We start from the raw sequence: 22,765 nt of genomic DNA, 5'->3' as shown, positions 1-22,765 counted from the left end.
AGGTCTAAAACCTAGCATCTGGAAATATATAGTCATTTAGGTATCACAAATTCCATTGTGAATAATGGAATAAGTAAATTCCAATGATGTGATTTTTCCCCTTCAGAATGCTCCTTTCTCAAATGTATGTACTTATTCCACTATTTAAGCATATCTGAAACTATTTTTAAGCTATCTTTGCTTGGGCTCTCTTTTGAAACTTTATGGCCTTGAAATGATTGACTCCATTTTCTTTCAAATTTGTTTTTTATTTGATGAAATGTCATAGGTCCCAGTTTACCTGGTTGTAAATGGAAGATGCAAGTTGTATGCTGTTAAGAATGTGATGTGTCCAAAGAATGAAACCATGCCAATACAGGCTAAGCTTACTGTGGATGGGAAAACAAAAGCACACAAGACTTAGCATACCAGTTGAGCTCCCTTGTTAAGTCCTGACCATGACATTTTGCTCTTTTCCCACAATACTTTGTACACATATACGTACCTGAATATGTTTATATGCACCAAAATATACATACACACTTATGATTTTATGCACATGCTTATCTATGTACATATGATCTGTATACTGTTACAATCTACCAGTGTATATTCAGTGTTTATATAAGAATCTATTTATCCATCCATATATCATCATTATCATCTATATATGTGTGTATATGTACTTATATACATATTTATCATGAAATGATAGTGTATATATATATTTTTTTCAAGATAAAAATGTATATTTCAGGATAAGTTTTGTTATACTTCTATTTTTTGAAATATTAGTATAAGTAAATAAAATATATGCTTTTCTAATATTTGTGATGCATTTTAACTTTGAAATAATTTAAAATTTTAATGTATTAGAAATTTGATAATTCATACATTTGTTTTAAGAAGTAGAATAAATTATGTCAGATATCCAATTCTAAATTGTTATTCTCAAATGTCACAATGTAATTCTAGAGCAAATAATTATGATTTAGTAGATTTTTCATATGGAAAATGAAACCTGAGAAGTTATGGTTAAATAAAAAAAAAAACTTATGAAGTGTCTCTGATTTTAAATGAACAAATTTTATGAGTATCCCATAATGACCACTCTTCCTTCTGAAATGCTTTTAGACATAGTTGAATGATTATAAGTCTAATTATCATATATTTTAGGCTAAGATGACTCAGTTGCCTGAGGCGGAAAAGGAAAAGATTGCAGAGCAAGTTGCTGATTTCAAGAAAGTCAAGAGTAAGCTGGATGCTGAAATTGAGATATGGGATGATACAAGCAATGATATCATTGTCCTGGCCAAGAAGATGTGTATGATCATGATGGAGATGACAGACTTCACAAGGTAATTATGTGGGAAAGGATGTGTAATATTTATAAAGGTTAGAAATATTTGTTACGCTAATGAAAACTCAGATTTCTTGGAGTGCCAAGTGACAAAAATTAAGTTACATGAGAAAAAATATATAGAATTAGAAAAGTGTTAAGGTGTACAGGGCTAGAGGTTTTGGTAAGTAAATATGGCTGAGTCATAAACAGAAGAGGAATGATTTTCAGAATATCATTTTATATCCTTTCAAAACATTCACTTTCCTCAGGAATTTTTTCTGTGTATCATCTCAGCATGTTACCTTTACAAAGTTGGTAAATGAAGGTAGTATCTCTTTTGGAGCTATCTGAATTGTTGATTTCTATGGCCATATCAGTTTCATTACAGTGATATATGGTATCATCAAGATTATTAGTGACATCATTCCTTTACTCTCAAGATAGCAACTAGAAATATTTGAAATGATGACAACTTTCTGATATACGTGAAGGAATCATGCATTGTATATATATATATTCCAGAAGTAATCAAAATGTTTCTCAAAGCTTCAAAACATCATTTTATAGATCTGGCCAAAAAGCAGTGAAATATATAGTGATTACTCTACCAGTTACTAAAATATGTAAACTACAACATTAAAAATATTTTTGTCTTGATGTACTTGTAAATGCCACAGAACAGAAGCATACCCACAAAGTAGACCTACTGAATTCAGGAAACCAAATATTGCACAAAAATAACTTTCAGATAAAGTAAAGGGTAAATGTAATTAAAAAACATAAAAATGGAAAAATGTACATGAATCTTTCACTGATAGTAAGATGGAAATCTTTTTAAGCATTACAATGAAAATATCATAAAGAAAATATTAAATTGAACTACATTAAAATTCTGTACATCAGTAGAATATCATAAAATAATGAAATGTAAATGGATAAATGGGGTAAACATTTGTAACAAAAATGGCACAAATGGACATGTATTAATGGCAATTGATATATAAAGAACACATTAACATTATAAAATATAAAATAAAAATACCCTAATAGAAAAATGAACAAAGAATATAAGTAGATAATTTGCCAATATCTCCTCAGAAAAGTTAAAACCAATAAATTTTTGAAAATATTTAACCTAAAAATCAAGTTAAAATAAGATACCTTTTAAATCTACATATTTGTCTAAAACTTTAAAAATAGACTTGATATTGAGAATGGTAGTGAATGCATAAATTGGTATAAGCCTTATGGTAATTTTTCAATATGTATAAATCTTAAAAACTTTATAAAATTTAACATCTATATGAATATATTTTTCATTTCAGTAAAAATAGCCTGAGGATATAGTCTGATATGAGGGCAACATTTTTGCAGAATAAGTCAAAATTATTAAAGATGTAAAAAATCGGAATGATTAAACTAATGATGGGCCACCATGTGAAGGAGAGTCTGCAAAAAATAAAGTCAAGTTTCTAAAATAGTATTTAATAGTATTTAATGAAAAAGGAAAATATGTAATGTAAAAAGAAAAAAAAAATCCAATCCAAATTTTATGGATTTTTTTTTACAGCTCTTCTATAGACATTCCTCTTCAGTATTTTCTGATTGCAAATTTCCTTGTGGCCAAACTCAGTACCACTTTGCATCATTCTGAAAGAGGATGTATTTTCTAATGGTAGTGAAGATTTTACTGCAGATTTCATTGGAAATTAAGAGAATTAAATTTACAATGCACCATTAATAGCTCTTCATAAAGAATTCCTTTTAGATATCAACTTCCATTTCTTCCTTTTAGTGATTGCCATTTCTTTCCAACCCCAGTTCTTAGCTGCTAAATGTCTCCTCTTCTCTTTATACATGAATAATTCCATTTTGACCCATCTATCAGTGTCTGCAGGCAAAGGTTCTGAGCAGGTTTATTTAAGCATGCTTTCTCTCATTAGGGAACATTGTTCTCCTGAAAATTCCAAATTAGTCTCAATTTCTCTCTCTCTTTCCTTCCCTTTTTTCCTCTTTCCACACATATAAACACACAAACATATTATAAATCTATATAATATATACATAGATTTGATATGGACATGCATGTGCCTGTGTATAGAAAACAAAACTTTGGAAAGAATATATCATAATGGTATTAAACAGTTATTATGTTTTGATAGTTGGATTGTGAGCAATTGAATTATGATTCTTTTAAATCTATAATTCTAAGTATCTGTGATAAATATGTATTAGTTTTTTAAAACATAGAACATGGTTTGTGTTTGGCCCTAAATTGTGGTAGTTGGCTGAATTTAAATCACTCTACACACCTTTTCCCAAAAGTCCCAAAGGTAACATAAAGAAAATGATTCATGCTTTCAGCATTACTGGGGTATAGAGAAATGTGTGAATTTTAAATTGCCTTTAAGTAGGGAAATATACACCAAATTCCCACAGGGCTACTGCTGTCATTCTTTCATTTTCATAAGCCTATGGGTCTAGAGAGCAGGGATTGAGAGAATAAAAACACTCCATGGAAAAGAGAAGAAGGGTGAAAAGATAGCAGATGAAGTGTAGAAGTAATTGGCTGCAAAAGAGAGCATCTGATAGTAGTATTGAAATACTGAATACAGGTCAGGATTTGGTGTTTCATAGCACCAAATAAGGGGAAAGAGCATCAAAATGAGTGGGACTGGAATTGGTAAACCCAGAGAATCTTCACTATGAAGGAAAAATAAATAGAGGAGAGGTGGCATTGGCAATGTAACAGTGATTGGAAAGAGGGATGTAAAGGTAAACACTAAAGATGCTACACAAGTGAGAGAGAACCACAATATATGATAACTTCCCTACTTCTACTCCACCAATATAAAAAATATTGGACCCTAAGGGAACTATACTTCATAATAATCATGTAAGAGGGTGCTCTTGGATTAGAGACCTTGCCTGGAAAGAGGAGAATCCAGACCAAATGCATTCAAAGCTACTTCAAGAAGATGAGAGGCAAAGATGATCCAACAGACAATACTTGGAATCCTTGAAGGAAAAGAAAAGAAATTGTAAAATGACTATTTAAAAGTATAATTCAAGAAAGATTTCCATACATAAAAGTAAACATGAATGTAAATATTGAAAGTTTTTACCATGTACCTAGGAATTTGACCTAGAACAATAAATATCATGCACACATATATTTTCCTAATATTTAAAAGATTCTAATATTTTATACATATTTTATGTAATACATTTTATACCATGCTGTATATATGTGTGTGTGTGTATATACATGTATATATGTATATGTGTGTGTGTGTGCATGTGAAACAAATTATGAGACACAATCCCTACCTCCGCAGAGAGGCAGATACTTGCAACCTCATCTGATTTTGTTTGTTGTGATTCTTTCCATTTTTCTAAACAGTATGCATTCTTCTTTAAGATATCTTTTATTAGCTATTTTTACAAACGAGGATTTAGGTCACTTATGTGACTATTTACCTTCCTTTCTCCTATCCTTTCTAATTTTTGATAGTTTGGTATTTTTAGGTATTTTTATTGTTTATCTTTATTATCCTTTACTATATTCTTTAATTAATCATTTTTTGTTATATGTATGCTAGTTATTTCTCTTAACTCCCCACTGTGTATGGTGAGGAAATACCCCCCAACTTTTCTTCTATATCTTATGGCTCCCTCCTTTTTATCTCTATGATACCCAACTTCTATCCACTATACCTCTTTTTACATTGTTAAGATCAATAACATTTACATTCTCCTCAGTAATTATAATTAAATCTTTCATGTTCAAACACTTGTATGGAAAACAACATAGTTGTATGGAAAAAAACATGGACTAATGGTTATGTTATAATATCAGATTGAGTGGCAATGAGAAGCTTCTTAACCTCTCCCAAAATTAAGTAGCATAAGTATTGACTCATTAATAGACAGAATCTAGAAATTAGAAGGAAAAACAATAAAGGACAAAGCCATGAGACACTGACGGATTTAAGAAGTGGGCAGTAGAAGTAAAAGCTCATTAGAAAAAAAGAGCACTCAAGCAATATTAAGAAAGCAAAATATACAAATATTATACAACAAACTATACAAACTGTGGCTGGGCAGTAGTTAAGAGTTCCAGAGAGTGATCAATGAATGGTTTTATCTGCAGAAACTTTAATTAAAGTGAAAAGTGAAAAGATTTTATAGTTTTGGAAGTTCTCAAATTTATTGGCTGCTGTTATCTGACTAGCTTCACTAAATGAAGAAAGTAGAAAAGCCACATTAAAAGAGGTACATGAGATACAGCAAATGAGAAAATAAAGGTGCTCAAAGCAATAATTTGAAGGGTGTAAATGATCAAGACAAGATTTTTGAGGTTACTCAATGCTTGAATATATTTTAAGTTGAATGGAAAGAGGAAATGCAGAAGGAGAGAATGAACTTGTAAAGAGGAATAAAAAACTATAGCCAGAAAAGAGATAAAGGGGAAGAAGAAAAGCACTGAGAAGAGAGAGAAAAATTAAGAAAACAGAATAAACTTGCGTGAGTTTACATTGCTAGCCTTCTAGTCTCAGCTTGAATGCCCCATCAAGGCAGCCTTTCTTGGCCATCTAGTGTAAGGACTTCCCCCAACTCCCTGCCAACCACAGTCTCTCTATATCACAGAGGACCCTGTTTTACTTTCCTCTTCGCCATTCTCACTACCTGGATTATCTAGTTCATTTGTTTATATATCCCTTGCCTCCATATCCCAAGCAGAATGTAAGCTGACTGAAAGTATGAACTGTGTCTTCTATAGTTTTATACCCGGAGATTAAAACAGAATATATTTATATAAGTGTAAATACACATATGGTAGTTGAATGAATTGAACATTTAAAAACAAGAACCAAATAAAAATGCAAAAAACAAACAAACAAACATAAACAATGTTACAACAACAACAACAAAACACCTGAATTTGAACTCAGAAGGAACCAGGAATAAAAGCAACAACAACAAAAAAATAATAAAACTGTTGGGTAAGCATATGCTTAATCTATTAAAGTATACAATTTTTGTTTATTTTTTTTAACCCATATATAGATCTAAAGAATTGGAAACTACAGTTTTGTTTTAATTCCCAAGTGGAATTATCAGACTCACATAAGTCAGGGGAGCTAGAACTGAGATCTTTGTTAAAATATAGAGCCATGCCTCTAAAAAGAGAATTGGAAATATTTCAATGGACCTGCTAGAAGGAGTATCAAGGGAAAATGCTTCATTCTGGAATCTGTGTTGAATAAAGGTCATTGTAAGAAACAGAAACCCTAAGACTATGACCCACTCAGGTGAAATATTTAAATTTACATGTTCTGAAATTCTACTCTGAAAGAAGAATTAAGATGCAATAAGCAATAGTGAGTAATGAAATCAGTAAACATGTTGGTATATCCCAATAAGCCTTGACTGAACAATGGTGACAACAAAAAAGACCAAATGGCCATGTCCGCCTGGGTACAGATGACATGTAAATGTGAGAGATCAGAGTTAAAATGTTTACTATTCTTATAATTAGGAGGGATTTAGAAGTTTTAGCATTATATTTTGTTACATAAAGAAGGCATATATTTTAAAATTTCAGGGAACTCTAAAATAATGGGAATACAATATAAAATTTCTGTATCAGTTGATGAAAATAATTGAAGGATATAAATGAAGATGTTAGAAAAGAAAAGAAAATGCAGGATGAATATAAATAATGCAGTCGTGTTATAAATAATACTAAATATATCAGTATTTCTAAAACATGTGAATGAAGTAAACTTACTTGTTAAACAAAAGTACAAAAAATATGCACAAATGACCAAAAAATCTGTCATTTAATATTGAGGCAGGTAGGAAACTTTCTCCTAGGAAACATGGGAAAGAGGAGGAAATATCTCTCTCTAAAAGAGAAAGGAATTATATAATTAAGTGGAGGAAATTTGAGATCATTAATGACTCTGGCTTCTGTTTGTGGAAGAAGTCATCCTACAAGTATGAGAAGGCTTAGAAGATAGTATGGGAGTAAGGGCTCAAGTAGAGAAAGGGATATGGATATATAAAAGGTAGTCAACTAGGAAAAACTAAAAGTAAAAATTAGTGGAGGTGCCACAAATGGAAAGTTAGTATATTTATTAGGATTGAAGTGAATAGATTTTCTCTTTATGTGCTCTGAGAAGGCAGGTTGTATTACCTAAACTTCTAGATTGAAAAGGAATTTTTTTAGCTGAATTTAAACAGATGAGAGAATTGAAGTTTCTAGAAAGGATGTGTTGAAATAACTCTCTGGGTCCAGGCTGATAAAGAAGGGAAATAAGGTTGGGAGGTAGAACTAAAGGTGGAAAGGTAAGCTTATGTCACTCTACAGGTGGTGAGTAGATAGACTTAATGTCTTACTTTTTACCTACTCTGAATCTGGTTGGAAAAGGATGCTGCTAAGTCAGTGACTTTGAGGATATTGTAATCTGTAGATAAGACATTAAAAAAGGAATCTTAATTCCATAGAACAATAACTTATTGGTAAGTGGACACATTTCAGGTTTTGAAAAAGCTAACCAACCCAACATTCTCACAATCTATAGGTGTCAGTACCAAAGGCATCCAAATAATGGAGATATTGTGTGTTCAAAATGAAGTAAAGGAGGGTAGCAAAATTGAATTTTGGCCTCTGATATTCTCTTTCACTTGAACTGAATCAAAATTCAACACAATTTTTGTTAATAAAAACTGTGATAAATCTCCAATTGTTTTAAAATGGATGAAACCTTGCTCTTCTTTTCTTATTCACAATTCTAAGAGTGTTTCTCAGACAGTATAATGCTTTTTCTTAGGGTTAAGTTTAGCACTTATATATAAACTATTCCTTAGTTCCACCCAGATTACACTTATTTTATTGTAGGCATTTTGGCTTGTTTGTCACAGGCACCTGCAAGAATAGGCTCCTATCTGGTAGTGTAATATTTATCAGGTAGTTGTTATCCTGAGTAGTGCTAAACTCTGTCCTACAGTTAGAGACTGTATAGAATTTTAAATAGCTAGTTAAAATATAATAAAAACAAAAATAACAAAGTCTCTCTTCTAGAGGGCCAGAATTTTATTATTAATAGTAAGATTAATAATAGCTAAAATTTGAGGAATGCTTACTACATACCATCACCATGATGGATAAATATGTTTTCTAATTTTTATTCTCAGGGCAGTTCTATTGATTTTCATTTCCTCTATTTTATATTTAAAGAAACCAAGATTCATACAGGTCAGATAATTTAGCACAAGGATATACCTATAAATTGGGTTTGAACTGGAGTCAGTTCAGCTCCAGAAGAACATGGACACCCACTCATTGTATTACAAGTCTTTACCCTTGTGTTAAACACAGAAGAAAAAGATCCAGTCCTTTCCATCAAGGGAGAAACAAAATGATAGGTTGGAAACAACAGTAACTGTATAGTATGGTGTAAGCTTCTAGTTGTAAACACTTCAGAGTCTCAGAACAGAATGGATATCAGTGCAGGATAGAGTAAGCCTAGAACCAAGTATCAACAAGTGAAGTTTGTGTTAGACTTCTAATGAAACTTGAAGTTCGATTGTAGAGGGAAATAGTGGAAGTGAGAAAACCCACAGGATGAAGACCAGGAGGTGGGAATGAGTCAGATACATTTTAGAGATTTTAAGAAAATTATGTAAGTACCAGGAGAAATTAATATGGCTATGAAGGAAGTGACAGATTTTAGAAGGTCTTAGAAAACAGATTGGAATGTTTATTTTTATGAAGTAGGAAACAGGGAGCTATTCAAGAGATAGTGATAACATTGGGGGTATGATCAAAAGGAAAGGAATCTAAGAAACATGTGTAGGAAAGGTGACAAGCAGTTTTGAATGGCACCACTAGCAGAATCTGGATCTCTGGGGTTCTAGCCCCAGTTATGAGGCACACATAATATAGGCAGGCCTTGGAAAATATAATATAGGATAATTTCTATTAGAAACCTGATGCTTTTCTAGAAGATGCTGTGTTAGGGGCTGGAAAAAAAAAATCTACAAAAACTGGATGTAGTCAGTTTTAAGCCTCCATGCTCCATTCCACTGCCCCTTGTTATACCCAACATTTAGTACTTTTTTCAAACTAAACAGGAGACATGGAGCAGGTTTTACTCAGTTCACAGTTACAAATTCAGGAAGACATCTTTGTCACTGCCTTCTGTGATACACTGATTCCAAGACAGAAAACTCAGGCTTTATGGTTTTCAAACATGATTTCTCTTTGGTGGAGGGTCATCTATAGTGTCACATCACCTGCTTTATATTATTAACACCAAGTTTGTGGCATCTGCTAACAACTCAGACTTCCTTTTATTTAGCCTCTGGTACTTTCTAGGATCAGACGTAAAGATGTAAGATTTATTAGAGGAAAGCAAATCTCTCCTTTTGCACCAATTAGTTTTCTCTTCCATATTTCTGCCTGGAAGGTAAGGAAGGCTCTGGAAGCTGAGAAGTGGGAGTTGCCTGTTCATGTAGTATTAAGTACTCACACACTCAATCACCCTGTTTTCAGTGAAATTATCCCCATTCCTTATACATGTCTAGAAAGCCTCAATTCAAAGACTCAGTGTTGCTCTCTTCAGAGAAAAATCTCAAGACATTTGTTGAGGTGAGCAAGGGTCAGGTGTTTAGAGGTGGGGAGTAGGGAAAGGAATCAGTTTCACTCAGTACTCCCATAGTCTCTTCTTTCATCCCCAATTCTACTGGTACATGGATTTTTCTGTGTAAAATCAACTTGATTTCCCCCCAGCTGGTTTGAATTCTGACTTTCTCACATCTGCTATGTCACTTACTACTTGTTATCTGTTTCCTAGTTTCCTAGTATCTTTCTGTGATCTAGTCTATCATTCTTTCCCTCTATCCTGGTGGGTTTAGGTGTCTAGAAAAAAATATTCATCTGTAGTTCTAGTAGGGCTTGGAGAAGGAGTAAAATTAGCTCTATGTGTCAATCTGCCATCTTAATCTGGAAGCCCACTGTAATTTATTATGGTTGTGAATGTTTACTCTTTATGATATTTAGAAATTAGATTATGTTTTAATTTTTTTAATGAATTATAGCTGCATTTCTTTCTCTCCCTTCAGGTAAATTCTGCTAAATATTATCTTGACTATGAACTTAAATGGCTTCTACATTTCAGTGACTTACCTGATACTTAAAAGTATCTAATTCTTTCATTTATTTGAGCAGGAGATGGGCCCTAGAAAAAATTTTCCAATTATTTAATTATTTTTTCATGTTCATCTAAGATGCATTCATTTTTGGAAAAAGCTGGGGAAAAGTTTTGGAAAAAATGGCACAAAAATACCAACTCTTCCTCAAATAAGAAATACGATTCCATTAGATGGCTTTTTGTTAAAAATTCAGATTTCTAAGAGTGTGCCACCATAAATGTTAATATTCATAGCATTACAAACTTTAAAATACTTAGAGATAAACAATAAGGCTCCCAAAGCTGATATTTTATTAACTATTTATTTAAAATATACAAGGGTGATATCCTTACCCTCATGCATATTTATACTTTAACAATGCTGGTGTCAATTTTTACTTGAAAAAATGATGTATCAATTTCACAAATTTTGTAGGCTTTTCTAAAATGTCCGTTAGTTCATTACTGAGCATCTACTGAATAGCAGGCACTACCTTTGCTGTTAAAGATATATCAATACTTAGTGGAATATTTTCAGCAAGGGCAGCATGAAATAGAATAGAAAAAGAGGCAAGGAAAACAAAAAAGTAGAAAAGTGGAGAGAGGTGAAAGAAAAAGATATAAAGGAAAGATAATGGGTAAGGGTGAGTGAAGTGAAGGCAGAAATTCAGCTTTGAGAGGGAATAGAAAATACTTCCAGGAGTATATGTATACACCGACACACACATATGTAAAATAGAGATTCCTAAGTTTTTTTCACCTGAGTCTACGTATACCCAGGAATCTGAGATTGTGACAGATGTTGAATTAAGGTTCTCTATTCTATTCTATTAGGTCATTGACCAGGCAAGAGAAGGATGAGAAAGTCCTTCATTATCAGATTGCCTACATTTTTAATTGTATTCTAAGGAAACAATTCTGTGTTTATGAGAATGATGTACTGAAGGAGACTTTGGAGAGAAACAGCTGCCCAAAATTGGTATATTTGTCTGTCAAATAAGTAAGATGTTGATTTCCCTTATCAAATGGGGACTAATTCCTTCCTCATATTTCACTCTGATATTTTGAAATTTGATATTTGAAATTTTGAAATTCTGAAATTTTGTCTGTAAGAAATCTATGATTTAATAATGTTTATAATCTATTTGTTAAAAGACATCAATTTCCTTGTCAGGAGCCAATCTTCCTAGGACAAATCTGGACAATTACAAAGTTATTCAAATGCCCCTGCAATATGACAACTTGAAAAATATTAATGAGTGTTATAATATAAAGTCATTCACATGTGTGATAAGCATGGGAAAATACAATTTTTTATCTAGTTTTGGTTAGTTATCCAAGAAAAATGGCATATGCTGCATTTTACAAAAGGGGTGGAACTGACTTATCCTGTGTACTTAATATAACAACTGGCAATATGTCTAATTTCATACTCTCTGATTTCCCTAAACATGTTCCTGGAATCTTGGCCAAGTTAGCTAGCTAAACCTACGTGTCTGGAAATGGACCACTTTCCTCAGGCACTTTGCCACCTTACCAGTTTTAAGCATGGCCTGTTACATTCAAGAATAAACCTAAAATCTGGAGGAGTGGGTAAGATCAAAGGACTTTGTTGTGGAGCTTTGAGCTCTCAGATTTCCTTTTATCCAGGAGAGTCTAAACTGGACAATAGAAGGAGATAATTAAGAGCCTGTCAAACTGAAAGGAAAAAAGAAAAGGAGACTCATACATCTCTTGTAAAAATAATGTTGCATTCTCTGGTAGAAAAAAGGTCCACGAGTAAGACAGCTACAGAGTTATGGCAGATTACAAGCCAGATTGGGAAATGGGGTGCAGTTGGGAGGACATCGTGGCTCCTCACCCTTTGCATCCTCTCACTGGACATGGGCATCTTTTTAAAGAAACTTTCTGCCCCCTTGTCTTTTCCAAAATACAACCCTGAGAGATGGAATAGAAAGTGAGTAGAAGCTGGGGGGGATCTCACTTTAGTTCTACCAAGCTCAGGTTTCAGAATTAAAAGCACCATGAAAGTGTAGTTGGAATGTGTAAAATCCATGAGTTCTATGCCTCACATATTTTTTGTTAATATGAAATCTGTTGCCCATGTGTTGGTTTTGCTTTCTGAGGTGAAATGTTTATACTGTAATATAATGTGTGTGTGGGTTTCTTTTTTTCCTTTTAAAGATAGTAGTATGTTTCCCTTTCTAAAAAGGAAGTCCACCTTGGTAATGGAAGCATTCGGTCCAGTGATTTGAATTATAAAGGCAGAGAAATCTAATTTTTGTTTTCTTTGATAACATCACTGAATTATCTTTCTCATATATGCATTAAAGATACATATAAATGTCAAAGCACTGAAAATACAAAATAGGGGATATTTGGCTGATTTAAGTTTGTTAAAAATTATTTCTGGATTTCCAACTTACAACTTTAAGGAGGAATTCATTTTATATTTGAAGTAAATATATCTAGGGAAAAGGATTATTTTTTGGCTATGCTCTATATGCTTCATTTTTTTCTTATTAGATAATATACTGCAGTAATTATAAGCTATTATCATTGCCTTTTCCATGAATATTATCCCTGTAAAGAATCAGTTTATTTTACTTTATGGGATCTTGAATCCCATTACTCAGTAATGTCAAGGAGAAATGTATTCAACATTTTGGACACTGATTCTATCTGCTAGTTATTTTTACATGAAAAAAATTTGCGTAATGCAATATGCTAAGTAGTGGGCAAAACTTCCACTTATATAGCATCTTAGTAATTGTTTAATAAACACCAAGTGGCAATTAAAGCACAAATACTCTTAGCTAAAATATGACATTTCAACTTCTAGACTCTAATGAATTCATGGGAAAATTTTGTTAAATGATTATGTCATTTTCCAAATGGCAGAACAATTCTTTATTGTGGGAATCAGGGATTTCAGGAGGCTGAGGTTCAATTATTCATTATCATAGAGCATAGGACGTTGAGATATTAGAAATGTGGAAATAAACAACGACCATCCAGCTGAAAACGGTAACTATTTATTCAGAGCTTGTTATTGCAAGAGAATCAGTCACCCTCACTTGTTTTTGGCAGAAACTAAAAGGCATGCTGGGGAGTAGGAAGGCTTTAGAATGAATATAAAGGGAGGGCTTCAGATATTCTCTGATTGGAGATTGTTGGCTAGGGGAAGCTGGAGGTGGGTTAACTAAAAGAGGGGTGTCTTAATGCATCTTATGGTTTGGGGAACATAAATGGCATTCCCTGGTTGTTCCTGAGTTGGAAGCCAGTGACAAAAAATACGGAAGCCAGCAAGTATTGACAAAGTCCTGACTGTTCTGGATGGATTGCTGCAAAGCTTGAGGTTTGGCTTCCTGATTGGTTGCTACAGAGGTTGTGGGTCAGAGTTCTATTGTTCAGTATGGTCTGGCCATTATCTGTTTGTATATTCAGTCCCTCAGGAAATTAACTGATATTCATTTCTTTGGGATGGTGAGGGATAGATGTTTGTGAATTTAAAAAAAATATTGAATTAATTTTATATTTAAAAACAAAGTACTTATATTTATAGGAAAAAAAAAAAACATCTGTGATAACCTGTATTTTAAACCAATTGTCAGATAAATTGAAAAATAACTGATTAAGAAAAAAAAAAAAGAGAAACAGTGTTGTATTCCAATGGATGGAACTCTGTAAATGTAATTCATTTATCAGCCTTATTCCTGTAATAACTCCTAATTAATACAGTTTGGAGTTTATTTGTCCTTCTGCAGTACATTGATGTATATATTCTGCAAATAGGATATTTTTTCACATCTGAAATCTTAAATTCCTACTCACAGTCTAAGTCTCTCACTCCCCAAAGTTTTCAGTGCCTTATCTTCAACCTCATCATGTTCTTCTCTCTTGATCCTTCCATTCACTCCCTCCCCAATTTATTTAGTGACCACTCTTCATTTCTTTTCTTATCCAGCCTAGACCACTCGGCCCATATCTTAATAATTCGCTCACAAAAATCTTAATCTCTGTTTCCTGTATGTCCATGTGCCGTGCAAAACCTCAACCCTGTCTCAATCCCACCACTGCTTACTTTTGTCCTCTGCTTGGGCTTCAGATTATGACTTTCACCCATATTCCCTTAATGAACAGGTGTGTGTACAGGAAGTGTCATAGAGGAAGGGAGCCTCAGCGAGATAGTAAATTCTTGCTGCTCTGGCATGTGGTTGCTTAGGTATTTTTTTCCTTGAAAAATAGAAAGAGAAAGAGAAATCTTGTCATTAGATAAAGTTCTCACTTATGGTCTCTGGGTCAGTGGCTACTTTTTGGCTCTCTACAGTGATAATAATGTTTGTCTCTTCCTGCCCCGCTCTTCACTTGCATTAAGTTCTACCCCCAGGAGGCAATCTTTGGTATTTGACTTTTGTGATTATATTTCCTGATTGTGGGTAAGAATTTATCTCAGTGCCCCTACATTGACTGTTACAGACTCTTTAGCAGGGTCCTCTGTATTTGGTCATGCCAAAAAGGACACTGATCAATTGTATATAAGCATGTAAATGTTGGCTTTCATTATCATTGTAATTGTGATACTTGAAACATGAGGCTGCCTGCCACTGCTCATATAATGACAGAGGGGTTGTGTAGTTATTTTGCTTTCTCCATGGGAGCTCACTCTTTACATTCAACTTCTTTTATTTGTTAGCCTCTATTTTTATTGTAAGCATAGCACTCACATCACAAATGCTAATTCTTGGTAATTTTATTGGCTTCAAATATTTTTTTCTGTCTACAATATTAACAGAAAAAAAGAAAGAAAGAATGAAGTTTCCCACTATTCTGGAGGCCAAACATCCAGAGTTTTCAATTAGATATTCTTGATAGTTAAATATTTCAGAAGAGAGAACTTAACTCTGATTTTTCCTTAGGAAAGTACTATGAGAACCCCCCTCAAATTCCATCATTATATGCAGGTGGCATTTCCTTGTGTCCCACAGGGAAAAACTAATGTTTCAGGAAGGGAGTCCATCAAATTTCTGAGCTGAGGGAATTACTGGTCTGCAGCAATAACAAATAAAATGGAAGAAAATGATTTGTAGCAATAAGTACACTGAATATATTCCTTTGTCCATTTACCATCAAAATATTTATTGTTTACCACAATTTACCCATATATGTAGGGAAGTTATTCTAAAACTTTCTATAACTTTGTATTTGGAGCTTTCAAAATGTTATTAAAATTCACCAATATATCATAACCTTGAAAAATAAGCTGAATTAATTCATGTAAAATAATTCATGGAAGTTTTTAATTTTCAGTATTAAACTACCTGGGGAATTATTTTCCAAGAAGTTAATACTTAGAAGAAATACAAAATGCAGAGTGATAAAAGGCTAGAAAGGTGGAGGAAGAAGTCACAGATTCCCAGAATTGTTTTCATGTATTCCTTCATTCATGCATGCATTTTTAAAAATATGCACCAGGTTCTGTTCTTGTAAAACTAAAATCTTGATTTTGATTCAACCTTTGCCCTCAAGAGCTTGTCGAAATTAGGGGAGAAATAGCTGTAGGAAATAGGAACCCATTAAAGAAAGTGAGCAGTATTCCTTAGGAATTATTGACGACGTCAGAGAGGAGGAACCATTTGAGCTCAGTCTGGAAGGATGAGTACCAGTTTCTCAGATGGAGGAGCAGAGGACGGGTGCCCCAGAGAAGGAATGTGGAATGTAGGGCATGGCTAACAGGAAGAAAAGCAGGAAATAGCACTGCTGCAGGACTTGAAATAGGAATGTCACTTACATAAACTTGGGATGCCAAACATTTTAAGATGACTAACATGTTATACATGGGAAATGGGAAAACAAATGGTGCTGCTTTTAATGGGAATATGAATGTAGGAGAAAAGGTAGATTTGAGGGTTTGACTGTAGATATTTTGTATCTGAGATAAAACATGCAAGTGAAAATGTCTAATTTCCTGTTAAAGGAACTAGCATTCAGGAGAATAGTGGGTAGAAATCAAAATTTGGGAATTATTCTCAGAGAGATAATTGTTGAAACTGTGAGTCTATTAGCTTCTTAAGGTAGTCTGTATGTAGAGAGAAGAAAAAGAAAGCTGCATTCTGGGTATTAAAATCTATTTAAAAATTTAAGATGTTATAATATCCAATACTCATTTAGCTTGCTTTTCTTTTATAAATTATTAAAACTGCTTGTAGTTTAGATATTTCCTGTAAGAAACTTGATAAAATGCCATCATCATGGGCCTGACAATGGAAATATTTTGTAAGTGTTCCATGGAATCTCTTGCAGGCTCAACTTGTCATCACGTCTCTCTGTACCTATCTTAGAAATCAGTTATGTTAGTAGCCTAGAAGGCATTTTCATATGTTCAGCAATTCTTCAAAATAACAAAAAACAGAAGTGGAAATTTCACTTTGAATCACTACCCTGGATATGCTGTCATCTTTTCAGGAGTACAAATATACAATAGTAACAGAGTTCAACCAATGAACATTGTTTTTTATTTTATTTTTAAGCAGCAGCTAGCACATCAAACTGGTAGAAGGAAATTTCAGGAAGGACATCACTAAAGATACCAAAATAATAATAAATAAATGTACTTTTACACAGAATATTTTTATAAGAATTAGTAATATTTTAGTTTAGTGTATTTTCACTTTATGCCCTGCTTTTTGAGGGCAATTTAAGAACAGAGAAATGTAGTACCATGCAAGGATTTAGTATGTATTCTTTGAGCAGAAAGATAAAGAAGCCACATCAATTTAGGATTTAGGTCGATAAAACCTGACACTATGAAATAATGTATTTTGGAAGGGTCGTTTACTCCCAGTGTGGAGTACTTTGGATTTTTCAGGATATACAGAAAGCTTTCTAATATGTACTCTAATCAAAATGAACAATGGCACCAAGACTCTAAGTGTGTAAGATTTTTATTTTGTTTTTTTTCTCCCTAGCAGATTTTCTCTCTCATTAAATTTTTCCAAGTATATATGAAAGTACCAATTGTAGACTGAAAGTACTAGGAGTCTGACATTTGTTTGGTGTTTAAAAATGAGTTTTGGCTTTGGAACCCAACACACTGTAGATTAATCCTTACTCTGTCACTGGATACTTCTGGTGATATGGAACATATCACCTACCCTTTCTCAGCTTCAATTTTTTTATCATGAAAATGAGGAAATAAAAATCTACTTGATAGGTTTGCTATGAGGTTTATAGAAATAATGCATATAAAAAAGTGCCTGGTACAGAGCAAGGACACAATATATGGTGGTTATTATTTTCAAGTGATTTAAATTCTCTAAAAATAATGTGAACAGAGACAAGAAAAGATAGTCCTAGGAGAAAGTTGGTGTGGAATTTTGAATTTCTTACAGAATCTCATAAAATTGTAACAGAAAGAACGTGGGAGCAAGCCCACAGAATTCCATGGTGGGATAATGGGAAAATTTATAATCAACAGCTGATGGCAGAGGCAGAACAAATGTTTTGGCCAAAAATGGCATGGATCAGTCATGGATAACTACACTTCTAAAATATTAAAAGAGAGCCAAAGGATAAAGAGCAGGTTAGGAGATACGAATCATGTGGCAAGAGGAGTAAATTATATTTTGCACTGCCAGCAGTGATTATTCTGAGATAAAAGTCCCCAGATAGGCATTTCTAATAGATTTCAAAATAGACTTAATTATTGAAGGGCATTGTTTTAAATTTGGTTTGATTTCTTCTTGATTTTTTTTGGATATTTTTAAGAATGTAATTAGAAAGCAATGGAAGCCTATCTTTAAAAAATTAGTCTCATTATGTTTTTAGGCATACCCTGAATGAAATGTTGACATATTTTGAGGTCTGCTTCCTGCAAAATATTTGATTAGAAAGGGCAAATTCAAGCATTGCAGAAGTGCCAATTTGCCAGCTGGCCACCATGTGCTTGACTGGTATTTAACAATGAGTATTGGCTGACCCCTGCTGAAGAACATGGATTTTATCTGAGTACCCGAGGCAATTGCAACCCACAAGTGAAAACACAGTCTCTCAGATTTGTAATGGAATACCAAGAAATGTCAAGGTGAGTCACATCACATAAATGTCACCTGCTCTGACAGCGTTCAGGACATCTGCCCATAGTTCTTTTCTTCCAATATGCTCCTTGTATAATGAAGCAAATCTAAGATGCCAGGGGGGACTGGTAGTCTCTTACAGTATATTGATAGGAAAAAAAACTACATTAGATATTTCAAATCTGGCTCATTTATTATAGCCAAGGGCAGATACTGAGTTGCAACTGTTCTTAATAAGAGCAGTACAAATTTAATATTGCTACACAGAAAAATTAACCAAGCAAAGATTTGAGTACTCTCTTAATGACCACATTGCCTGTGAAATTGCTGACTTTGAGTTCAATATTTGTCCATTATTTTCACTAAAGAAATATACTCTCAAGTTAGCTTTTAGCAAAATCCATGTTCTAACAAACTGACAAGTAGTTCAGCATTTTAAAGACAGGACTCTGCAATATTTCCAAGTCATCATTTCTTACTCTTTCTTTTCTGTGTTTTGTTTCTAAGTACCTTTAAAATTATTTCACTTCCTTTAAATAGTCTTGTGCTACCTCTATTATCTTCTGTTTCCTAGATGTCTACTTGATGTTTGATGCTTTCCATGGGATTACTTGACAACATACCTTCTGTTTTCTATTCTCCTCTCTGGCCCTTAAGTAATTGGAATGTGTTTGTCACTTTTGTCCTTTTCTTCCCAGGGTCTGCTCCTCTGATCTTTTCCTCTAACAGCCATGTTCTCAATCCACTCATCATCTTTATTTTTCTACCCTCTCCTATTTCTCTTTTTAACATTATCTTCTTCCATATAGCCCTCTTTATCAATGTCTCATCAATGACCCTTCCCCTTTATTTTGTGTCCTTTTATTTTTTGCATCCTCTTTACAAATGACTTGCCTCTACTATCTCTATGCCATCTCTTTCTGTTTACAGTTATATAGTTATTTATATATCATCCTATTCCCCGCTGCATCCTTTCTACTCACACTTAATAAGTGTTTATTGAGGTTTACTCTGTGCCTGGCACATAGGGACCTAAAAATATTATGACTCAAGGAGTCTGACTTCAGACTTCTTCAAGGAGTTCCCTATCTAGAGAAAAGAGAGATGTATAAATTAATCAATCATTAAAAATATAGAAAATGCAGGATCCAAATGGACTCCTAGTTATATAGTTATATGATGGCAATATGGGTTGGGAGAGGATGGCCTCAAGTAAAATTTCCTAGATGATGTGGTACCTCAGCCCAGTCTTGATGGAAAAGGAGTAATGGAGGGGGGTAGTGGTTAAGGAGGAGCTCTTTAGGTACAGGGTACATCATGAGCAAGGGCTGCTCAGCAAAAGCAGAAACACAAAACAGCAGGCTGTGGCCAATAGACCAACAAGCAGTTCGGCATTGCAAAAGTGTAAACCAAAAGCAGAGAATGTGGCCAAAGGTCATGAGAACAGGGTCGAGTCTCATTGTAGAGGGTGCCGTTTGCCATGCTGAAAAATGTGGACATGATCAGGAACCTTGGATGCATTTGAAGCAGGAAATGACCAGGATAAGATTTTCATTTGGACCATATATTCTTTCAGCTCTTTGGAGGATATGTTTGAGGGAGATAAGACCAGAGTTAAAGATTCCAATTGGAAGACTAATTTATGAGGATCTGGATCAAGTTGAGCAATTGGGAAATATCAGAAGAGGCAGAGTCAAGAATTATTTAGATGAAAAAAAACTGACAGAGCTTAACAGCACCCAATCTACCTGGGGACAGGGTGATGTCAGCTGAGAGAGAATATAGCAGAAGAACAAGCTCATCCTTTGTTCTTCATCCCTTAATCTTCAGGTCTTCCAACAATATTGATAACTTGCATTTTTTAAAAGGTCAGCATAATTTTCTAAATTTATACTCATCCATTACTTAATTTAATCTTCATGAGAATCCTCTGAAATTGATGGGGGGAAGGTAATTTTATCCATAATTTTCACTGAAAAACCTTTCCTCAAATGTATATCCTAGTGACAGTAGGTTATTTAAATGCTCAAAAGCTTTTGCAATTTGGCAGCCTGTGCTGCTTGTCTGGCAGTCAGGCTGATGGAGCCTACTACAGGTCTCAGCAAGGCAGCCCTGAAGGCTCTTCCTTAAAAAGCACAAAGGATGTTGAGAAGAGGATGCTCATCTGATGCATCTTCAACCTGTGACTCTTGGCCTCAGGAACACATGTTTAGTTACTCTTGTTGTCATCACCATCAGAAGTAACATCTTCAAACAGAAAGAAAATGTTGATCATTTTAGAATTCACTCTTAGCAAATATTTCATATACACCTACTGTTTTGCATACTATGTTTTATACATGTATTATCTATAGGCAAAATACTGTATTCATGACTCATGGAGTCAATCTAATCTCTTCCTATTTGTTGCACATTTGTCTTATATGCCTGTGTAGTTTTTTTACAGACACAGAAGTTATTTTAAAAGCAATGTGCAAATAGTTTTTATAAAGGAAGTCTTCTATGTTCTCCCAGCTTAGCTGAAACTATATAGGAGTAATTTTTCCAGCAGTAGTAAGAACACAGGGAAAGTTGATGATGAGAGGCCTTTTTTGCACTTCACTCACTTTCATTTCAAATGGGGAATGAACACAAGTAGGAGGTGTGACATGCCAGCATGACGAACTCACTCTGCTTGATGTATTTGAATCCACTTGACTGTGAGAATATATCATGTCCTCATGTTTTACACCACAATTCTAGGTGGGCTGCACTGGTGAGGGTCCTTGAGTAAATTTAATCCTGGTTCTTCTTCTCTGTTAATATTTAAGCTATGTTTGTGTTTAAGAAGAGGATTGTTATATGAATTGGGCATTTATTTGTCCAGAAGGCAAATAAAGAAGAGGGAAGAGATTGAAATAATTCCTGTGAGGAGCTTGACAGTGACCCAATCCCATAGAGCAGTTGAGGGGATCCTATCAAATTATACTTGGCAGCATAAAATCTTGGGCTGCAAGTGAGGATTGGATCAGAATTAATACATGGTGTTTACATTAAACAGTATTTATTCTCTTAAGCAGATTTATTCCTGAAATATCCTGACTCAAAAGTACATACTAATCCAGCAAAGTGAGTTTGTCAAGCAGTATTTTTCTATAGGATGATGCAAGTCTGAATTTTAAAATCTGGAACTCTTGTAGATTCATGCATCTCTATAAATCTCTGTAAATTTTCTTTTCTAAACTGCTAGATTTCAACTATGTTTTTGAGGTTAATTTTCACAACAAAACAAAAACAATGAGTTAATTAGAAAAATTGTTCCCAAACTGTAAGCAGAAATATCTGGGGAAATTTTAAAACATACCTAAATTTTGCCCCTAATATATAGAATTCATGAGTCTGAACATTAGGGTGTGGCAATTAAGAGTATTTTTAACTGCTCAGTTGATTCTGCCATGAATTGATGTTTGAACTATATCAGCTTAAACTGCATTTTAAGATTATTCAACAACTGGAAAAAATCATAGTGTGTATGACTTTTGGGGTGTATGCAACCGTCCGTGTGTGTTGATGCTAAATATACACCTATGCACTTGCGTGTCTGTGAAACATGTCTGAATGTTTTCCTCTAGAGGGCTGGGATCGGGGTGAAAGAATTTTTTTTTTTTTTTTTTTTTTTTACTCTATAAACTTATCCATTCATACAATTTGAAATTATTTTTCACTGTGCTTCTAAATTACATATATGTATGTATGTGAAGGTTGAGTAGATATGTGGGGAGATGAGTGGTGTAAGAGAGTATATAAAATCAAAAGCTATAGAAGAATGCATGATAATCGTTGAAATCATTTTGACACCAGGGAAATTTTAATTTATTATTAAAAATATGTTTTCAATTTTTAAAAGTAATCAATAAATAAAACACGTAGTCTTACCCATCCCTCATTTCCACCCCATCTTTAACCCCTACCAGATAATTAAGCATTTATAGAGTTCCTAGGCACTATGCTAGACTGTGAGTATATAAGTAACCTATGGTTGCCAGCCTCATATGTTGAAGATGGAGACATAAACAGATAAAGAAATATGTGTAATATATACACAGCCTCAAATACCTCATATAAATGATTTAAGTATAAGACAAAAGTTTCCACTGAGAATCTAATTTATTACAAAGGGGAGTGTGAAA

The 22,765-nt window shown here is 33.7% G+C and overlaps 1 protein-coding gene across 4 annotated transcripts in view; it reads left to right on the top strand.

Annotated features, from left to right (window-relative positions):
* CTNNA3 (catenin alpha 3) overlaps nt 1-22,765 on the top strand; it is a 1,946,492-nt gene that overhangs the window by 1,786,424 nt on the left and 137,303 nt on the right. For all 4 annotated transcript variants that reach the window (XM_037805370.1, XM_037805369.1, XM_037805372.1 and 1 more), the window contains one exon: nt 1,156-1,337. In XM_037805370.1, coding sequence (XP_037661298.1) covers nt 1,156-1,337 — 182 coding nt within the window. The remainder of the gene's footprint in view (nt 1-1,155; nt 1,338-22,765) is intronic.

The sequence above is a fragment of the Choloepus didactylus genome, chromosome 15, assembly GCF_015220235.1.
Source record: "Choloepus didactylus isolate mChoDid1 chromosome 15, mChoDid1.pri, whole genome shotgun sequence".
NCBI lineage: Eukaryota > Metazoa > Chordata > Mammalia > Pilosa > Megalonychidae > Choloepus > Choloepus didactylus.
The sequence above is the reverse complement of the archived record's forward strand: the minus strand, read 5'-3'. Positions and strand labels throughout refer to the sequence as shown.